Raw genomic sequence first — 21627 nt, forward strand, 5'->3', positions numbered from 1 at the left:
TGATCAGAACATCAACAATTGGAAGAGCAAATAGTATTGGGACCACTTTGAATTTAATTCCTACTGCTGGCATGGATGTTTCTCCTACAGTCACCACTGACATTAAATATCAGTCTCTGTCAGGCTCCGATGAGGCAAATACACATAGAAGTTCTCAATCTCCACATCCTCCTTGTCCTGGTGAGAAGACTATATTCTTTACAGAAGTACAGGGTGATATGGATGTTACCAAAAGCCATATAACGGCCATTGATCAAAACAACGTTGCATCCATGCTAAATAACCAAAATCCATCTCTGGTAACAATTGGATCAATGGGAACGTATGCATTATCATTTCCTATGGATAGAACTATGATGTATTCAGAACAGGACAACATGGATCTGACTCAAAGCTGCACTGTAGTCATCAATGATAAGAATGACACAAGTACGACTATTCATACTGTGCCTATTCAAATTGAACACACTGTTTGTAATAGTGTTGCCGAAGTGTCTAAATTGTCGCTGAAAAAAGACAAAGACTCGATGTTTACTAGCAAACCTGGTGACCTGGTTCCTTTCTGTAGTTCAACCACTACTGTTAAAACTAACCATTTATATAATGCAGTCGGTCAGCCAGTCCATGGATGTAATAATTCCACTCCTTGTGCCGAGAGCATGACAATTGACATCTCTCAAAAGGCAATTACTGAAGCTGATACAAAGCATGAAGTTTGTTCACAATTTGTATTTGGGGAATGTAAGAACATGTATCAGAAAGAAATGAAACAACCAGTGCAATATGTTGAGAAAGTTATGGCCCCAATTGTAAAGAGGAAGAGCAGTAACAATGATCTGAATATTCAGCAGGAATGGACTCCATGTGATCAGATCGGAGAGGCGGTTTCCAATAGGTCTGTTATGTCCAATGTCAGTAACAATGAATCCAAATGCTTTGCTGATGGTGGAACAGCTGAGCCTATATGTTCATCTAATAGAAGTTTGGGTTCTGAAGAATGCAGCAAGCCAAGTCTTGTTCATTTTATATCAACACTTCAGAGATTAAACACAATTGATGGAACCTGTGATGTTGAAATGGAAAAGACTCCCACAGCATTAGAAAGGTCTCAGGCCAATGAAAAAAATGCTGTTGATTGCCAGACAAGGAAGACAAATGCATCATCGTCCTTAGTACAAAGTACATTTGTTCCGGAAACCTTTAAATCCAAAATTACTTCTCTAGGGATCTTCCCTGCTAAATTGCACAGTCGACAAAACGTATACGGAGCTGTAACTTCTGATCATAAGGGTGAAAAAAAGGGATCATCAGAGCAACCTGTTCCAAGTTCACCTTTGAGTGCTCTCTGCAGTCCAAAAAGACCTGAAGAAGAGCTGAATGCATTTACATCTAACATTGAGCTACCAGGACTTCCAGATGTGGAAATGCCCCTTCAAATGGAGAGTGACATGTCAGATGGTGACCTGATAAAATCCTCTCAAAGTTTTAAGGCCGCTGAAGTGCACCCCGCCGTGTTCTCTAACCAATCTGTCAAGCATGAAACTTTGACTGCAAATGAACACGATGATATTGTTTTTAGTGTTAAAGACCGTCTTGGAATTACTGCAGTTGTTAATACAGTTGAACAAAGCCTGTGCCAAAAGCGAAGACGGGTTGAGGGGGAAAGTGAAGACGCCTGTAATGAAAGAAAAATGAGAAAGAGTGTGGGGCATGAAGGCGCTGAATCATCATCACAAAAGGTAAGTGAGACTGGAATATCTTAATGCAATGTGCACCAGAACCATCTGAAGTACAGCATAGAATGTAGTAATGGGATGTGCAATTAGGCTTGAGGCTTTCATTACATATCCAGAAGAAAGGTGGAAATCTACCCAATGTGCCTCAAGCCCCCCCCTTATCAGTTCAGTTTCCTTCCATTTAGCCAGCTGCTACAACAATTTTACTTTTTTAAAGTGTTGGGAGGACATCGTAAAATGCTTCAGAGGTGACTGGAAAGCTGAGTTGGGGATGGGGGAGGTGAGGAAGGTTGGGGCTGTGGGGCAAGGTAACCATTTGTGCAGCAAAATGAAAGGTCTTAAGGTGAGCATTTAAGGTTGGGAGGGAGGAGTGAAGCAGAGAGATTATGGGGTGGATTTCCAGACAGTTAGGGTAGAATATTGGAAAGCTTATCGACCGATTGTGTAGCAGACTGGCTAGCATACATGAAGCAGGCTTGTGTTTGTTGATCAGAGGGATGGTAGGGGTGCAGGTAGGGAGAAGGTTTGGAGCGATTTGAACGCGAATCTACATCCATCTCTTCCCCTGGAATCAACTGACAATTTGTGACAGAGGAGCATAAATATAAAGCCTAACAGGAAGTTTAGGAGGAACTTCTTTACCCAGAAGGTGGTGTGAATGTGGAACTCGTTGCCGGAAGCTGTGGCTGAAAGGATCAACGTATTCAAGAAATTTGATGCATAGATGTGGCAGTAGGAAGAGGATTATGAGGCTCGTGTTTAGTGTAAGCACCACCAATAGCTTGCATTTATATAGCGCATTCACTGCAGGAAATGCTTCTGTATGTGAAACAAATCGCATGGTGGAATCAATATTTCCAAATGTGGCAGTTGCTGTTCTTAACTTCATTAAGTTACATTACCAGTAACAGTCTGTGAAGATGAATATTCATTCTCAAAAACTCATTCAAATCTACATTGATCCAGGCTAGATTGAATGCACTCTATTGTCTATTGAGCGTGATTTGACATGTACACTAAGTTTGGATCATGTGATTGACATGTGGTTGTGCTGTTCTGAAAGTATTTTTTCTTGTAGGTGAGCAGTACACCCACAGTACAGTGGGGAGGGTTGGCGAATGGAATCTTGGAGGAGAACATGCACAGTCTGTTGATAAAGAGCATGGACTGTACCTCCAATAACAACTCCTTAGATTCGATTAAAGGGGACGGAGATGGAATCTCTGCGCATACCAGCAGTAAGTGTTGACTTAGCAATTATTGAATTTGTGCGTAAAATATTTAGCCTTGAGAAACTTTCAGCGGTTGGGAGGAAATAGTTTAACAATCTTTAGGATTTCAATTCATTCTCCGTTTATGTCTAAATAGCATTATTAAATGTTCGGTGCTTTACATGTTTGTGTTTGACTCGAGTATTTTTCTGTGGACACAAGGGGTGAAACGTTTTTTTTAATGAATGTGTCTGTGATAATTATCATTATGAATCTGTTATGAAGCATCATATTTTTCCATCTGTGCCGAAGGACCATTAATAGCTTCCCTATGTTGTCGCAATGGAAACACCTGAAGCCAGTTCCAAGACATTGAGATTGACAAATTTAAGGAAGTGTTTTGTGATGATATTTCTATTTTAGTACCTGCAGAACTTAAGTTTAATGTACTGACTCTAAAGTTAATTTGATGAAAATGGTTTGAAGCCGTTTATTATGGTACATAGTTCAAGGCTGGAGTCTCCAGACACATGACTGCCTTTGAATAGTTTTTTTTAACCATCGTTTTTTGATTCCATGAAAAGACTATCATTCTGCAGACTATAGCAAAGGTGTGAACTAGTTTTAAGAAGACTGCTTACAATTAGTATGTAAGACTCAATATAGCTTCTGCTGTATGCAAAGAGATCAGGGAGACCTGGACACTGAATAGAGATGATGGCAAATGCTGGTCATTTTCCATATCAAGTCCTGTATATTGGATCCATGGACCTTTCAGCTCAATTACAGATAGAGTATAGGGACAATCAAATTGCATGGTCTCTAGGAACAATATGGGCACAAGTGCAAAATTCCAGCATCAACAGGTAGCTGAAAGGTACAGTCTGGTCCTCCATAGTCTTGCTGACTTCAGGCTTCAGAACTGCCTTCAATTCGTGGAGACCTGTAGCTCAGTGGTTAGAACACTCGCCTTGCAAAAGAGACACGTGGGTTCAATTCCAGGCAGGGCGAAACCTTTGGCAAGTTTCCTTACTCCACACAGAGCCTAATAATAATCCCTCCAAAACAAAACAATAATAAATTGGTCATTTTCAATCCACAACTGTTTGTGGGACATTGCTGTGCGCAAATGGCTGCTGTGTTTCGCCCACAAATATACGGTCAATTCACTTTACAGTCTATTCTGTGAAGCGTTTTGAGACGTTGAGAAGACGTAAAAAGCGCTATATCAAATGCAAGGATTATTATTATAATGCACATTGTTGACTCATTCTTTTAAACACACTGATTTAACCACTATCACTGCATTATGTTTTTGCATTTTAAATTTGGTTTCATTTCTAAGAATTTGTTGGTAGTCTTGCTACCTTCCTTGGTTGTATGGGGCTCTGTAAAATAGTTAACTACATTGAAGCCCAGTTGGAGATGCTGATAGATTACTGTGTCAGTGTGGTCACAACCTGTGTGGAGTGTTGAAAAATGAGATTGCTGTTATAAAATTCAAATGTATCAACATTTTTGAAGCTCCATTGTATAATTTCTACAATTTATATCCCTAGACCAGAGGTGTAACCAGAGTACAAATCTATTCATGCTGGAAAAGTCTGAGCTCCATCAGGTATGGCTATTTCATATTAAGATTGTTCGTATTGGCTATGAATCCATTATGTTGGCTCTGTTAATTTGTTTTCACTTCCACCTTCTTTTCACACTGATTATAATATCCCAACAGCTTTTATAATGCTGAACCTGTAATACCCTGATGTGCAATGAAGGGGAGTGGAGCATAAGCTATTGCTAGACACAGATGGTGTTCTGCTGTACTTGACCAAGTGAAGCACAATGCTACTGATGAAACTTTTGCACCTCTTCAATCAATACCTGGAACACTGTTCCACTACAAAAGTTCTGGCAGCCTCCATTCACCCATTCCATTTCCACCACCAAAAAGAAATCTTCCCAACTGGGTCCAGATCCATCTCATAGGAGCTTAAAATCAAACCTGACACTTGCCTTCAGGATTCTGCTGGATTCCCTGGGATCCACTGGAAAATTGTTACTCCCATAACTGAATCGTTGAGGCTCTACTTGCACATCTATTTTGACGGCATCTTGCTTCCATGACCATACATAACAGTGAAAGCTCTCTTGTTATCTATCCATATATCACAACAAACTTCAAACCATTTATTTGACAATTAGATCCAGTAACTACAATGTTTCGTACACACTGCTGACCATGTCGATGGTCCCTATCACCTGTTCAGTCGCAGATACAACTTTCCTTGCCTAATATCTTTATATTTACAAAAGTGGGCTATGTAATTTCACTAAATGTAAAAATCTAGCACATTTAAAAATGAATAACTGGAAGGAATCCAAAATCTATAGAATTGCTGAAACTGATCAAGGGTGTTGTCTTCTCTATAATGGGTATATGATTGCTGAAAAATGAATTGACACTTAAGAGATTCCTATATTAAATTCAGTTTGTAGGCAAGATGACCTAAAGAATAACTTTTTCTTTCAGAAATTGATGGATGGCAGCATCACTGTCAGCGAATTCTTCAAACTCTTGCAGATTCCGATTCATGTGCAGAAGCCTCGTCAAAGCATACTACCAACCACTGTAAGGATGCAGCTGTAGATATGTTCAGGCTTTGGATGCTTTCAGTAAATTGGTGTACTGCAGTGTTTGCCTTAGCTTAGCAATGAGTGCATTATCTGGCAATCTTCCTGCTACTTCTCCAGCTAGGCCCACCCTGGCATTTAGGGCTCTGGCTTGTGTGGTTAACAAGAGCCAAATGGTAAGAATCGACACTCCCAGTCTTCCTCCATGTCCTGCCGATGAGTCAGCCTGGCTGACCTGTCATCATTGTTCTGTGGACCGCTGAGCTCTGGAAGCGGACTACTGAAACAGCTGGAGAGGGTTGACCCATTCCGAAGTGAAATATATTAGGTTGGAGCCAGTTCAATCGCTCGTATCTCTTTCCTCACTCTACCCCCCTCTTCCCCCAACCATTTTATCAAATAAACTATTTCTTCCAATTGGGTAAGAGAAATGTCATTTCTTCATTACTTTTATACAGTAACCTGGAATATAAACAAGAGTTATTGATAGTGAACACAGTGACCTTGTGCTCTTCACAGCCTTAAGGTGGAGGTGGAAGTTGAGTTGAGTTGTCGGTGGGGGGAGGGAGAAGAGAGCTTAATTATAATAATCATAGTTAATAATAATTAGTTTATAAGTACAAACATTCCACTTAGATAGTCAAAAACTTGCAGAGACTACCAACCTATTATTATAGCAATGTTACTATATATTGTATTACAACTGCTTGTATTGGTTTTTGACAAACGATTGAGATATTCCAGGATACTGACTAATTATTGAACTATTTTGTTTGACTTTGTTCAGTGTGAAACAGATAAGTCTTCAGCACTTGAAGAGTGGTTGGCAATAAAGTTTATTCATCGACCAAAACTGAGAATCTATGAAGAGGACATTGCAAGTCTTTCAACAGTCCTAAATGAGTAAGGCCTTTTAATGTTGATGTGCTTTTTTTAAAAAAAAGTGCTTTTCTGAGCAATATGAGATTTTATTCCATGGGTGAAGGAAATCTTCCAGTTACCTGTAGAATGCTGAATTAATTACACTGATAAATGGTACGGAGTGTCAAAAAATATAATTGACTTTTCATTTTCTCCCATTATTCATGTACAAATTATGAGAAGAGCTCAGAGTTCTGTATTTTCATTGTTAACATCCATTAGTCTGGTATTACTGATACCCTCACATAATCTGGTGGTGCTGAGCTATAGGGCAACTCAGTTATAGCATGATCATCTGGGATCAATATCTCAGACACTGCGTAAAAAGAGAATCTGGAAAAAATGGTTGATTTCCTAGTCAGATTGCTGAAGTCATATTGTTACTGAAATGATGTTAATGGGGCTTCCTGTGACATCAGTGCTGATATGGAAGTCGAACGTCTTTAGTGTGGGAAGTCAGCCAGACCCTGTCAGGAGTATACCACACGCCAGCAGCCATGTGTCCACAAGCACCTGCTTTGAAATCTGACTTGCACTCTAGTGAGGTGTTGCTTTGTGGTACGGAAGTTGTATGTTGAAGGTGGCAGATCAGAGCTGGACCAGACCTAATATACTTGGGTCTGAAATTCTGGTCAGCAGTTTATGTAATAATAATAATAATCCATAATAATAATAATAATAATCCTTGCATTTGATATAGCGCTTTTCACGTCGGAAGGACGTCCCAAAGCGCTTCACAGAACACACTGTAAAGTGAATTGACTGTATATTTTTGGTTTCTGATGGTTGCAAAACGTCCTGGTTTCCTTTCCTTTACAGGCTAAAAGACCAGCTGTTGAATCTTGATAAACGCTTGTCTGAAGTGAACTTGAGCCTATGGACAGATGTGAAAGAAATGACAGAAGATGAGGTAATAGAATTGACGTAGTAAGATTGTCATCTCCAAGTTATTGGGGCTTTTTTTNAAATGGTATAGAATGTCCAGTTTTGTTCACTTCATTTTAGAAAGGATGTCAGAGCTAAAAGGAAATGTCAGGAGATTTTATTAGGATGCTACCAGAGGTGAGCAGTTTGACCAATGAGCAGTGACTGGAGGAACTGGGCCTATTTTCTGGAAATGAAAAGTTGAAGGCAGATCTGTTGGTGTTTTTAAAATTGAGGAGTTTTGATAGTAGAGAGAAATTATTTCCAGTTGTCTGAGTCAGCAACCAGAGGGCATCAGTTTAAGAGTTGCCAAAGGTTTATTTTAACAGAGGATTGTTAGGATGTGAAATAATCTACAGGGAGCAGAGGAGGCAAGAACCATATTATGTTTCAATAGGGAACCAGATGGGTATCTTGAAGAGTAATTTGTAGAGTGAAATACAGTGGGATGCATAGAACTCAGTTTGGTTCGGATGTTCTTAAGCATGGTGATGGTTTCCACATATGTCAAGCATCCATCTGACTAAAAAAAAAAGACATCTAGCTGAACCTCCAAATTTGTTCCAATCAACATTTGAGAGAGGGTCTTGAGAAAATTAACTTTTGCTGACTTTTTTTTCCTTACAGCTGCTTCAGCTTCGTTCTTGCCTGAATACCAAAAAAGCCACCTTTGTAAAAGATACCAAATTGATTTGCCATGAACAAAAGGTTCATCTGTATTCAGCACAATTGAATGCACTGAAGGTGAGTGTCATGTTTGGTAAGCTTGGTGTTACTTTTCTACTTCTGGAACAAGTCCAAATGAAAGGTAGGGATGGAATTTTTAACCAAATACTACATATAATAAAGCACATCAATTACTAACTGAGCAAAAATGTACATTCGTGTTCTCCCAAAATTAGGTCTGGTTGAGTCCTATAGGTGGAGCATTGCAGAGCACCTGACCTGTGTTACACTGATTCTTCAGCAACAACAAAATTACATTTCTATAGCGCCTTTCACATCAGGAGGATGTCCCAAAGCGCTGGACAATCAGTGTTTCAGACCCGAGCTGGGGGTAGGCAGGGGGGGAAAGGAGGGTGACCGAAGGCACGATCGAAGAGGAAACTGGTCTTGAAGGAGGCAAGGGAGAGGGTGAGTGGAGTAGCTGAAGGCCCGCCCGCCAATGGTGGGGTGGCCGAGGCGGGGGACGTGAAGCAGGTTGGCGCCTGCGGAGTGAGTGGGCAGGTTGGTAAGGGTTTAGGAGGTTGCAGAGGTAGGTGGGAGCAAGGCCATGGAGAGCTTTGAAAGTGAGGACAAGGATCTTGAACTGTGATGGGAAGCCAGTAGAGTCAGGCGAGGATGGGGGTGATAGGGTCATGAAGCCTGGTGCGAGAGAACACGGGCTGCAGAGTTCTGGATGATTTGGCACCCCATGGAGGGAGAAGTTGGGAGGCTGACAAGTGGGGAGTTTGCGTAGTTGAGCCTGGATGTTATGAATGTATGTATGAAGGCCTGCGGTGTGAGACAGTGGCGGAGTCAGGTGATATTGTGGAGGAAGAGGGAGTGGGTCATGGCACAGACATGGGCTAGAAAGGACAGTTGAGGGTCAAACAAGAGGCCAAAGCTCCGGACTGTAAGGTAGAGTGGGCATCCTTGGATGGTGATGCTGTCATGTCAGCGCCTGAGGTGTGGAGTCGCTGACGGGAGCCAATCAGGATGGCCATAGTCTTAAAGTTGGGTCTCATCGAGGACTTGATGTCAGACAGATATTCTGTCAGGACAGCAGTAGTTCTGGAGTCTAGGGTGGAGGCAGAGAGATAGAGTTGGGTGTCATCCGCATGTATGTGAAAGTTGACCCCATGTCTGCGGATGATGTCACCAAGAGGGACCATATAGATATTGAAGAGGAGGGGATCAAAGCAGAGCCTTGAGGAACGCCGCACGAGATGGAACAGGGGCTAGAGGAGATGCCGTTTGTGGAAATGAAGTGGAGACAGTGTGAGAGTTGGATCTGAACCATTGAAGGACGGAACCATGAAGGTTGAGAGAGATTCAGAAATGCTGTTTGCCCCAATGCAAAAGAAGATCCCACCCTCCTTCATCATCAAAATAGGCGATTGCTGGATAATGTCCCTCTAGGAGTTACTGACTTAAAAAGTATGGATAATAGAATTGGTATCTCAAATATTGAATATAAAAATAGAGAGGTTATTTTGAACATTGTATTGGCCACAATTGCAGTAATGTATTCAATTTTAGTGCTCTGCTACAGGAATTCTGTTGTACAGATTGAGAGGGTGTGGTTGGAGATTCACTTGAATGATCCTGGTTATGCGAACATGTGTAAAGGAGAAAAACTGGTTAAATTGGAAGAAGCTTTCCACTAGTTGGGGAATCGGTGGTAAGGGGACATTGTTTCAAGATTGTTAGCACAACAAACGAGAGTGGTTAGAAGAATTTTTTTCACTAGGAGGTTGATGGGGTATGGAATTCATTCCCATAAATTGAGATTGAATCAAAAGATTCATTCAGAGGGAAATTCGATATTTACCTACAAAGTAAATACACTGAGGAAGATGGGTAAAGAATTTGAAAGCTGGATAAGTTTTTGTTTTTAAAAACGTGATTTTAGAAGGTATAAATTACTGGCTTATGTTCTTGCATGTATAAAATTTCCGATTAACATAAATTTGGACAGAATTCCTGCCTGTCCTTTGTGACAGCAATAATGTGGAATTTTAAATATGTTCTTCACCACATTGAATGCATGTGAAAGTTCAAAATTTCACCTGTACCACGGCATTATCTGTGCTCTGCAATGCACAAAGATCTTGTGTTGTTTCCAGCTTTCCTGGCAATTCAAGTATTGCTTTCTATGATTTTAGGCACAACGTCTGCAGATTAGGAAACATATGGATTCCTTAGATGAAGTGCTTGGCAAGATGGAGGAATGCCTTGTTTCACTTGACCTCAGTGAGTATCTTCCTCCTGTATAGTTCTAGATCATTTCTTTCCCCTTTACTACTCTTGATAGGTAGGACACAAAATACTTGCACAGCATTTGAAAGGATCTAAACACAAGTGTACTTTACTTATTCACTCTACTGAAAACACCCTTCACGTAGGATAGTGTCTTGGAGCGCTTAATAAGGACAAGTCAAGGGTATATGTTAGGGTATAACTTTAAAATCAGAACTAAGACTGTTAGATCCGAGGATAGGAAGTATTTTTTACACATGGTGAGTTGTGCAGATGTGGAACCCTCTGTCCCAAAATGCTGTAGAGCTGGAATCCATAGGGATGTTTAAATGAGAGCGAGTGACAGACTTGGGTAGTGGCAGTATTAAGGGGTATGGCAAAACGACAGGTACAATATTTGCTTACGGAGTAAACTGTCACTATATTTCAAGATAATGCATCCAACAAAAAGCATTTGCCTGAACATTAGTCTTGAAATATTTTGTGCTTCAGCATTTACAATGGATCTGCACTGTTATACAATAGAAGCTGTGCAATTAATTTTCTCATATTGGATATAGCAAATTTAGATGTTTTGGATGACTGTACTGTGGATGGTAACCCGGAGCTGACTGAACTGGAGCAGGCTGTAAACACGAAGAAAGAGGGTGAGAAGCTTGTCGTTTAATTTGATGATTGAGATTTAATATTTGAAAGGATGACTACTTTTAGTTCTAACCATGCTGGCTGAATAAATGCAAATGTTGCCAAACTAATTTTCCTTTCATTTGATTTTAAAATAATTTTTATTTCATAACCACAGTACAGTACCTCCAACAGTGATGCAACTGAGTGCTCTCCATGATTATGGGGCCTCGAGTCAGCAGCCTAGGCTGACAATTGAGTGCAAAGCTTTGGAACTGGAGTTTGGAAGTGGAGTCCTGTAGCTCAGTGGTTAGAGCACTCGCCTGGCAAGGGAGAGACCTGAGTTCAATTCCAGGCAGGGCGAAACCTTGGGCAAGTTTCCTTACTCCACACGCCTAATAATAATCCCTCCAAAAGCAATAATAAAAATTGGTCATTTTCAATCTACGACTGTTTGTGGGACATTGCTGTGCGCAATTGGCTGCCGCGTTCGCCCAGAAATATGCAGTCAATTCACTTTACAGTGTGTTCTGTGAAGCGCTTTGGGACGTCCTCCTGACGTGAAAAGAGCTATATCAAATGCAAGGATTATTATAACTGCTGCATTGTTGCAGGTTATAATAGTTGATTGTTAAACCAAACTAACACTTGCGATATTTTCCCCCAACGTGAAAGGTGTCGTATAAGTGTAAACTGTTATTGAAAAAGGGTGGTTTGATTTTTTTCATATGCTTTATACTTGATTTTTAGACTTTATCTTTATTTTCTTCTCCAGATTTAAAGAAGCTTCAGACTGAGCAATGTGATTTAGAAAGGTATTACTTTTATTTTAATGACATCATGATTATCTATGTATTTTATTTGTCGCTTTTTTTCTTGACATTTTCTCAGGAGCGAAGGGGAGTGCAGATCCCTCCATAATATTAGATCAGAATCTTGGATAGGGAGGGGGTTTCCTAATAATTCCCAATAATTAATTGTTACTTGATCACTTTGAACATTTAATTGCAGTAAATGTTGATTCATAAAATGTATTGATTCAGTTTAATATCTTGTTCAAGGATGACGCTTCAGATAATCTGTTAGTGTATTGCAATGATGACCAAGAGTAATCAGGAACAAACAATGGTTTTGCTTTTCTAGTCAACTGACCAAAGCTGTTGCTCGAAAAGAATTCATGCAGGAAAAGAACTCCAGCTTTATCGATCACACAAAGGATTTACGGGAGTAAGTACTCAAGCACACCTTCTACTGTGGAAGCAGATGGATATGTTTTATAACAGTGCTGTTTTAGGACCATTGCACCAAACCACGGTATAGTGAGGTGTCGATTCACTTTACATAGGGAGTTTCAAGTTTGACGTTACTGTGCATGAGGGTGATGCAGAATAAGGGTTCCACCAGTAGTCTAATCTGTTGGCAAAAAAGTGATCCCATTTGTACCAAACCACCTTTGAACCTCACAGCAGACTTTTTTAAACAGAACTGTGAAATAATGAATTCATCTGTATTCAGATGAATTAGTTACTTTGTTAATCCCTCAAGTGTCTATGCACTTTGATATCTGAACACCTGTTATCACTCACTAGCATCCTTTTTTTAAATTTGCGAGCTCAATACTGATTTCATACACTACTGCTGATGAAAGCTCTAACCTTTAGATGTGTACCATCGGTTACCTTGCTAGAGAGTTAGTATTCAATATTTTCCAGTGTGACTAATTAATATTCCTACTTTTTTTTATTCTGAGAGTCCTGTCTGCGTATGAATTGTAATGGAATTGTGTTCTGATCCAAATAGTGTAATGCTAGTTTCCAGTAGGTAGTAATAGTATAGTTGGTGTGATATATCACGCATCAAACTGGGTGTCAGCCAGGCATAGTTGGTAGCTCTTGCCCAAAAGTTGTGGATTCAAGGCTATGTCAGGATTTTGAGCTCATGTTCTAGGCTGACACTCCAATGCAGTACTGGAGAGTGCTGCATTGTCAGAGGTGCCAATCTTTGGTTGAGGCGTTCTGTTTGCCTGTTCATATGGACGCTAAAGATTCTACTGCACTATTTGCTGCTAAATTCACCTTCTTTTCTCACCCAGTCCTTGATCGGTGTCCAGCAAAATCTCTGTGAAGCACTTTGAGATGTTGTCCTATTTGAAAGACTGTTTATAAATGCAAAATATTAATCGCTTGATGATTTTGATAAAAATGGAATTTGACTAAAATATACAAGACTCTGTGGAACACCTGGAAAGGAGTTCATTTGTCTTTTTGTAATTATTGGGTAGTCTGGGTCAATGATGATACATTTATTATACTATTTAACCATTATTTCCAGGCAGGGCGAAACCTTGGGCAAGTTTCCTTACTCCACACGCCTAATAATAATCCCTCCAAAAACAAAAACAATAATAAATTGGTCATTTTCAATCTACGATTTTGTGGGACACTGCTGTGCACAATTGGCTGCCGCGTTCACCCACAAATATACAGTCAATTCACTTTACAGTGTGTTCTGTGAAGCGCTTGGGATGTCCTCCCGACGTGAAAAGCGCTATATCAAATGCAAGGATTATTATTATTATATTATGAATTCTCACAATCTCAATGTATTGATTGGTTTCTCTGTTCAGGCTGTTAGAGTGGGAACTATACATCTGGCAGGAAGACATGGCCGTTTACCAATTCCTGTGGGAGACTCTCGAACTTCATGTGAAGTTTGAAGAGGCTAAAGGTGAGGTTCTTGCTTTCATTGTGTCAAGTTTTGAAAATTGAATGGATAAATAGCATTTTACATCCACAGAGTAACTTGTTTTATATGTACTACATCAAGAAACATCCAGAGACTTCATATTGCTGTGTAAATCCTAGGTTAGGGTATACACATCACTTCAATTGATATTTAATCCTTTATTTGATTCTTTCAATTCTACTAATCAAACACAGCCCTCAAAGTGCTAACCTGAGCTTTCCACTTTCAATCTGAAAGCAACTTTGAAGGTCGAATCTGCAATAGCCCCAAATGGGATTTGCTGTGAAAATTGATTTGTGGCATAACTGCCAAATACATATCTCAAGTCAGCAAAGGGCAAACAAATATAGGGCTGATGAGCAAGATGGCTGCCTGATTCCCACAGATGTTTTGCCCACTGGCCTTTTCTCAATCTTTGTTACTTGGAATTTTGGTAAACCAGAAATTGCAATTAATGCAACAAATCAGGTTTTCAAATATTCCAAATTAAAGATGACATACAGTGCAAAAATCTGTTCCATATTTGCCTTTGTCCACAGTATTAAAATGTGAGAGCTAGCCAAGCTGAACTGGTAGGCACGGTTGCAATTTTCACATATGGCCGAGTGTGCGCACTTGAGCACATTGACACAATTCTGTTGTGGATTTCTTTGAAAACGAATCCATACAGCTGTGCTGTCAGTATACCTATTTGGTATTATTTATTCAGGCAGTTATTTGAGGAGGGCCAACAAAAGACAACTGAGTTCTGTTGCTATAATTAGAGTGGATCAAAAAATGTTTTACAATTTTTAAAAGCATTTCTGTCTTTGATTTTCTTTTAACTAAGTTGGTATTTGCATTCCCTTTTTAAAATGTAGATGGTCTTTCCTCTGGTAAGAAGTGCAGGAGAATCAATGATCTTTACCTTGTATCTGAGTTGGACGGTGAGTGTCTAAACCAAAAATAAACACAATAAAGGTGGATTCTAAGAAGGTCTACTTCAGATAATTACATAGATTGTAACATTGTAAGTGGCATTGTATTGTACAATAGCCCAGCCTTTAATGCCATGTTATCACTGCCATGAAGGACTCTGACTCCTATAGATTGGATGACAAACATTCTAATCCTGTAATGTGATGCTGTTCAGATTGAATATGATTCCAATACTTGAATTTTTTCCTTTTTTCAGAGGAGGAAGCACCTTCTTACACCAAGCTTGTTCATAAGCTGGTTATGATGGCTTGGAAGAATAGATCCTGGATCAGCACTTGCACAAATGAATCACAGCTCCCCATGGTATGAATGAAGAAAGGATTTTTGTGGCACCCTATCATGTTAGAATGACTCAGAGCACTTTTTAGTAATTAGGGTAACGTATGGTGACCATTTTTATAGGTAAATGCATAGCTATTTGACATACAGCAAAGTCTTACAAACTGCTATGAGGTAACTAGTCAAACTTTTTTTGAATTAGGTCACAGGAGATGGGGCCTCAGTTTAATGTCTCATCTGAAGTACCCCATTTCAAATAATACACCTCTTCCCCCAGGACTGCACTGGAGTCTCAGCTTAGCCTCTGAGCTCAAGTTCAAGTGTGGGATTTAAACCATCTGACCATGACCCGAGAGTGCTACCCACTAAGCTAATATATTTTTAAAATCTATAATAAAATTACAATTCCTTGAGGAAAAGAACATTGTTTGTCTCCATGAAGAGCGATAGACACTTTTCCAAGATTTTGAGTACACACTCAAATTCTGCAGGGTCTTTGCTGTTTTTGGATCCTTTTCCGTGCTGACACTCCAATACAGCAGCAGTGGGCGGGGTTGACAAAGGTGCTGTCCTTTGAATGAGATGTTAAACTTGGGTACTGTTTGCCTTTTCAGGTGGATGTTAAAGATGCCATGACCCCACTATTCCAAGAGTAGGAGTTTCTCTGTCCTGGCCAATATTTCCCCAAAATAAAATTGGTCACTCACTCCATTACTATATGCAGGTTGCCTGTCACATTCACACACAAATACAATCACACCACTTTATAGTAAATCCCGTGAAGAACTTTGAGACATCTTGACGTGAAAGGTGCTATAGCAAATGCAAGGCTTATGTTTATTATTATTTATAATTATTCATGCAACGCTGTCAGCCTGGCTTAGTTGGCATATAAACAAGTTATTATTGTTATAGAAATGTAATTATTTATTTCCATGGTTACATTCTAAATGGCAGCACTGATAACAAAACTCGTCATTCCATTCTCCTGTTGCTCACTATATTCTTTAATATTTATCCTCTTTCTAATTTATGGGCCCTGCTTCAACTTCAGTTTGTGGTGGAACTATCCTCAATGGACAGGGATGTGTGTCTAAACCGTGGGTAGGAAGGAAAGCGGAAGAAATGCTGAGTTTTTCTGCTCACTCAAAAGCTCGCAAGGAGTTTCTGGTGTCTTGTGAGAGCTCAAACCTCCTCTTGTTTGATATCAATGAACAACTCTTGGGTGGTGGAGGTGGGGGGGAAGTAAAGCAGAGCCTCCTTGGAGTTGAGCTGGTAATGTGCTTGGCCACAGAATTTCAGAATCGCCAACCTGCGTTGAATTCTCTGAAATTAGGTATGCAAGGTGTATTCCTCTTGGGGAATAGTGCATTTTTCATTCCAATCACAGGGAAATGCAAATAATGTATTACAAATTTCCATTTGTACATGGCATGCATTTGTGGAACAGTTTCTGGTTTGGCTACTCTTAAGCATAGTGATGCATTTCAACATGTCAGGTGCCCGGCTGTCCAAGAAAACAACTGTTGTGGCAGGGAATTCCAACCACCTTCTGTGTAAAGTATTAATTCTCAATCACAAGGGGAAAAAATTATGGCTAATGATGTGTCCAAGTGGATTTAAACTTCCTGTCAGTAGATAGTGGCAGCTGTGGTCAAGTCTTCTATCATAGTGAGGATGTCAGGTTGCTGAAAAGGTTAGAATATGTTTTGGACCAGTATTAACTTTTCTTCAAAAGCACATTATTGAATCAATCTTTCAATAATTAAAGATAGGTAGAGCTTGGCCATGAGCTGCACCTGAACCACAAAGAGTCCATAATCAACATTATAGTCATTGGCTTGGTGATCTGGAGATGTATCAAAACGAATGTCTTCCAGCCTTGTAGAGTGGGTTGAAACCTGTGGTGTATTGAATATATTTGTGGTCCATATTTCCATGATGTGTGTTGCAGCTCTTACTTGATGTCTCGCTGGAGGTGAGCCGATGTAGGTTGCTCGGTGAGGAACTGGAATTCCTGAAAACCTGGGGTGCAAAATTTGATATTCTGAGGACTGACATTGAACACACTGAGTAAGTGGAATTTGTTTGGTGGCATGAAGGGCACTATATCAATGTAACTTGTTGGTGGTGGGAGGGCAAGAATTTCTTTCTATCTTAAAGTTGAGACAATGTTGTCCCCTCTCCATTCACACACTGCAGCTCAATAAAGCCCATGTGGGTGTGATCGTTTCTTCCAACCAATTTCCTGTGGATCACACATTTTTATACTTCGCTGCCTCTTGGGTTACATTTGCTACTCTGTATGTTAAGTGTTCACTAAATTGGATTCAGGAAGAGAAGTTCTAGTCATTTTGAAACAGCAGGCAAGAACATTGGCAACATTTATATAAAAAAGCACTATTTTGGCTTGGGTTCAGAGATCTGAAATTGGTTATGGTCCTAGTCTTAACAACACCTCCGCCTTTAAAATTTCAGATCTTGAAAATGTTGGAAGATCCTTGAATTCAATCTGGTTTGAATCTGTTTTTCTCCAGTTTAGTATTCTGATCAACTGTTAATTTGTGATCCTCTTAATTTCTTGCAGTGTGAAGTGTCTTTTCTCAAGTTATTATGCTTTGTCGAAGTTTGAAGTTACATTTCATCTAACACCAGGTTATCCATCCCTCCCTCTGAGCTTCACGTTTAATTCACGCTTTGGAAATATCTGGTGAGTTCATATATTACACAGAATTTTCTAATCAGATTCTCAGAAAAGGGATTGTTAACTAGTTTACAGTGGGAATGTCATAATTAGTCATAATTAGACTGTTTGTGGGATATTGCTGTGCGCAATTGGCTGCCGCGTTCGCCCACAAATATACAGTCAATTCACTTTACAGTGTATTCTGTGAAGCGCTTTGGGACGTCCTCCCGACGTGAAAAGCGCTATATCAAATGCAAGGATTATTATTATTATGTGGGGTTGAGGGAAGAAAAGAGGAAACCAATTATTGATGTCAGCAGCAACTAAAAATGTTGGGGCACCATCCAATTGCTGACAGATTGTTTAGTCTGAAAGCTCCTCTAGTAATTGGTGAGCTGTAAGTGAATACTGTGAGGTTAGCCAAAAGGGAATAAAGTGGTAAAATGTAGAGTTATAGTACCAGACTTCTGTCAGTAGATTTACATAGTTTGTCTTCCAGTTCCAATGCTGTGGGGCTGTACAGCACTGAAACCAACTGTATGGTACAGCATTCTCAAATAAAACAAAGTCTGGAAATTATCTAGTCAGAACTTTAAAATCGTAACTTTCCAACTTGTAGCTGAAACAAATGAATCTATCGAAAAGAAACTTTGTGTACAGGAGAGAAAGCTGTGTCTCTGAATTTGTTTCTATGATGTCGTAAAATATACAGTCAATTCATTTTACAGTATATTCTGTGAAGTGCTTTGAGATGGCTCAACAATGTGATAAGGTCTTGTATCAAATGCAAGTATTATTAAGTCGATAGCTCTTATATTAAAAATACTCCACTATAATTCTGGTTAAATCTACAACTTAGCAATGCAGGCTTACTGCTGACTTTTACAGACCCATCCAGTTTGCAATATATGGGGCAATACTGTGTAGAATTTGGCTGCCTACAATTATGCCACAACTAAACTTTGCAGAAAAAAACTAGTGCTTTGAGTCATTTTCAAATGAAGTGTGCTATCAAATGCAATATTTATGAATTTTTAAAAAAACTTCATAGGAAGGTAAGGAAAATCCACAGAAACATTTATTGATTAAAAAAGGAAATAACAATCCTTGCCTTTGCAACAGTCATTGACATGCTTTGGATTGATGGTGGGGGATGTGGGAAAGAAAGACAGCTGGAGTCCGTGATAGGAAATGTAAGGCTCAGGGAGAAACGCGTTTGGAATGGACTGGAAGAAAAAAAACTGTTTGAAGAACTGTGGAGAAAACTGAGTCTTCAGGTCAGAGCCAATGTGATGGAAAAGAAACTGAGAGAAAGAAATGCAGTTTGCAGGCAGAAGAGTGGGTAGAATAATGTAAGTGGTTGTGGGATTTAATATGGATGCAGCGGAAAGCTCCTGACTGATGCAGGGATAAGTTCTGGGATAAATGGGAAGGGTCACCGCAGCAATATTCTCCCCTTCCCATCCCCATTTACAAAATTTTTTTTTTTTTGGTCAGCCGGGGTTCTGACACTTGCAGAAACCTATCACAGTATATTCTGTGAAGCGCTTTGGGACGTCCTCCCGACGTGAAAAGCGCTATATCAAATGCAAGGATTATTATTATTATTATCACCATGCTTGAGTTTGCAAACCAAACTGAGATTTCCATGAATCCCACCTCCACGTGGAAATCCCAGAGATAGATTGTTGGGATGGAATGTGCACTCTCTCCCTGGAGGGACGCATCCTGTTTACCTAATTCCAGAAAGTAATAGGCGTAGGTTGACAGTAGCCAAGGCTTGGGGACCTCATAGTGTCTGTAGGAGAACTGCCAGAGTCCAACCAGCTAAAAACACATAGCTTGCCTTGTTATTGCTGTCTGGCACACTTTCCTGCGCTTGCCCACCCTACTCATTAGGGCTTTATCTTGCAGGGTTAACAGGATTTGAGTGGGATTTACAAAATTCTTTAACATCAATAAATCCCACTCCAAGAGGAGCTATTTAAGGCCAATGGATGACATAATAAGTCTCAAGGACTGAATTTGCAACAGCATTGAATTCAGTTTTGTGAACATGTTGATAGCAGTGTTAGTTAAGGGGAGCTTTGCTTTGTTAAAAACTCAGCAGATGAATTCAACAATAATGGGGGTCTGCAGATGATAGATTAGAGTAATCTAGGTGTAAATAAATTGGTTTTATTAATGACAGCTGTGCTTTTTTTACTTTTTAATAAAGATGTGGTTTTATTTTTAGTGATCAACACATTAATGAAGTTATAGGAACAGCAAAACCAGGACATGAGTACCTGACGAGGATAGTGAAGACCATCTTCTCAACACTGCTCACCATGCCAGGAGCTCAGCAATTCCGACAGGCAGTTTCCTAATTGGATTATTGAAGACGAACCACTCAAGTCAATTGCAAAATCAGGGATTTGATCCAATCGTCATTCTTTAAGTTTAAAACCTTTCACTGAGACAAAACTAGATATGGCTGCCGATGTGAATACGTACCAGGCTGAGAAGGTTTCTCTCTGAGATAAATTTTGCACCCTCCCGATTTGGTTGCTAGTTGGTGCAAAAGATTTTCTTGTAAGACTGAGGATGAAGCATATTATTGAGACAAAGTAGAGGAAGGTTTACACTCAGGCTTTTCAGTACCTGACCTCAAAGTGCTCGGTTGTTCTGCTGGGTGACGGACTGCAAAACTTCCAGCGCTGATTTTTTTTTAGTACGAATCAAATCTGTTTCACTGAACACGCTTCTTGTAGGTCTTCTTCAGTTTCATTAAGACTGCAAATAGTTTAGTATGTTATTTGTATGATTTTTCCACTGTTGAAATTAAAGAATTTCTATCACATAGTTTAGTGGAGTCTTTCATTGATGACTCACCTTCATTGTCACTGGAGGAGTTGAGCTGGAGGCTAGAAGTATGTTTTTCATGCAAAGAGCTATTGTAAGGTCAAATCTTTTGCCCATGAATGGCCCAACAAAAATCCAATTCCAAAAGGGAATTGGATAAATAGATGTAGAGAAACAATGTATAGTGGAATGCAACTTAACTATACATCTGCTTAACTGAATTGTGACTATGATGCTGAAGTGAAATTGGGCAGTGATTATAGGCGATTGTTTTTGGTACCCGGTGTGTGATTTGTTTCCCTGCAATCCAGGTAAGTACAGCATTAAGTTCCCACAGACAGACATGCTATTCACATTGTTTTTATATTCACAATAGGGCCAGTACCTATATTGGGTTCTCCAATGACGATGTAGTATTGGAAAAAGAAGTGAATTTGCAAAGATGGCTCCAGCGAAGAAGCCAGCATCAGAATGAGATTGATGGTTGGATGGCTTCCTGTGCTGCCATTCTATCACATTGTGGAGTCCTGCAGCTCAGTGGTTAAAGCACTCGCCTCGCAAGCCAGAGACCTGGGTTCGATTCCCGGCAGAGCGGAACGTTGGGCAAGTTTCCTTGCTCCACACGCCTGTTTAGCTAGCTGTAAGTAGGAATCCGGTTGTTAGTTGATAAGCGAATTTTTCCGGGGTAATAATTTCTTCCAATAAAAAATAATAAATTGGTCACTCAATCCCTGACTTTGTGGGACACTGCTGTGCCCAATTGGCTGCCACGTTTCGCCCACCTTACAGTATATTCTGTGAAGAAGTTTGAGATGTCTCAAAGACGTGATAAGGCACTATATCAAATGCAAGTATTATTATTAATGATGTATTAGAAGCCAGGTAAATAACTGCTTCCCAACACTGTTTAAATTTTAGCTTCAAACATTTTAGTAAATAATTTAATTTTGAAGGTTCAACACTCCACTCTGAAAATTCAGTCCTGCTTCATCCATTAATGGGCAATCCACTTAGCCCCCATTCTCTGGAATTCTGAGTGTCAGCTTAGTGCAGTGGTAGCGCTTTCGCCTCTGAGTTAGAGGGTTGT

General features: G+C 39.8%; 1 protein-coding gene across 1 annotated transcript in view; it reads left to right on the forward strand.

The window, feature by feature from the left end:
- The window catches only part of knl1 (kinetochore scaffold 1), a 34888-nt gene extending 14350 nt beyond the window's left edge, over positions 1–20538 (forward strand). Inside the window, 17 exon segments of the mRNA XM_042338011.1 lie at positions 2–1739; positions 2815–2974; positions 4507–4565; positions 5478–5576; positions 6366–6481; positions 7319–7409; positions 8051–8167; positions 10291–10378; positions 10945–11031; positions 11784–11823; positions 12152–12235; positions 13635–13735; positions 14614–14679; positions 14928–15034; positions 16965–17083; positions 17598–17720; positions 19933–20538. Coding sequence (XP_042193945.1) covers positions 2–1739; positions 2815–2974; positions 4507–4565; positions 5478–5576; positions 6366–6481; positions 7319–7409; positions 8051–8167; positions 10291–10378; positions 10945–11031; positions 11784–11823; positions 12152–12235; positions 13635–13735; positions 14614–14679; positions 14928–15034; positions 16965–17083; positions 17598–17720; positions 19933–20065 — 3328 coding nt within the window. The 3' untranslated portion in view covers positions 20066–20538.
- The last annotated feature ends 1089 nt before the right edge of the window (positions 20539–21627 follow it).

The sequence above is a fragment of the Callorhinchus milii genome, unplaced genomic scaffold (genome assembly GCF_018977255.1).
Source record: "Callorhinchus milii isolate IMCB2004 unplaced genomic scaffold, IMCB_Cmil_1.0 Scaffold9, whole genome shotgun sequence".
In the NCBI taxonomy this organism is placed as follows: Eukaryota; Metazoa; Chordata; class Chondrichthyes; order Chimaeriformes; family Callorhinchidae; genus Callorhinchus; species Callorhinchus milii.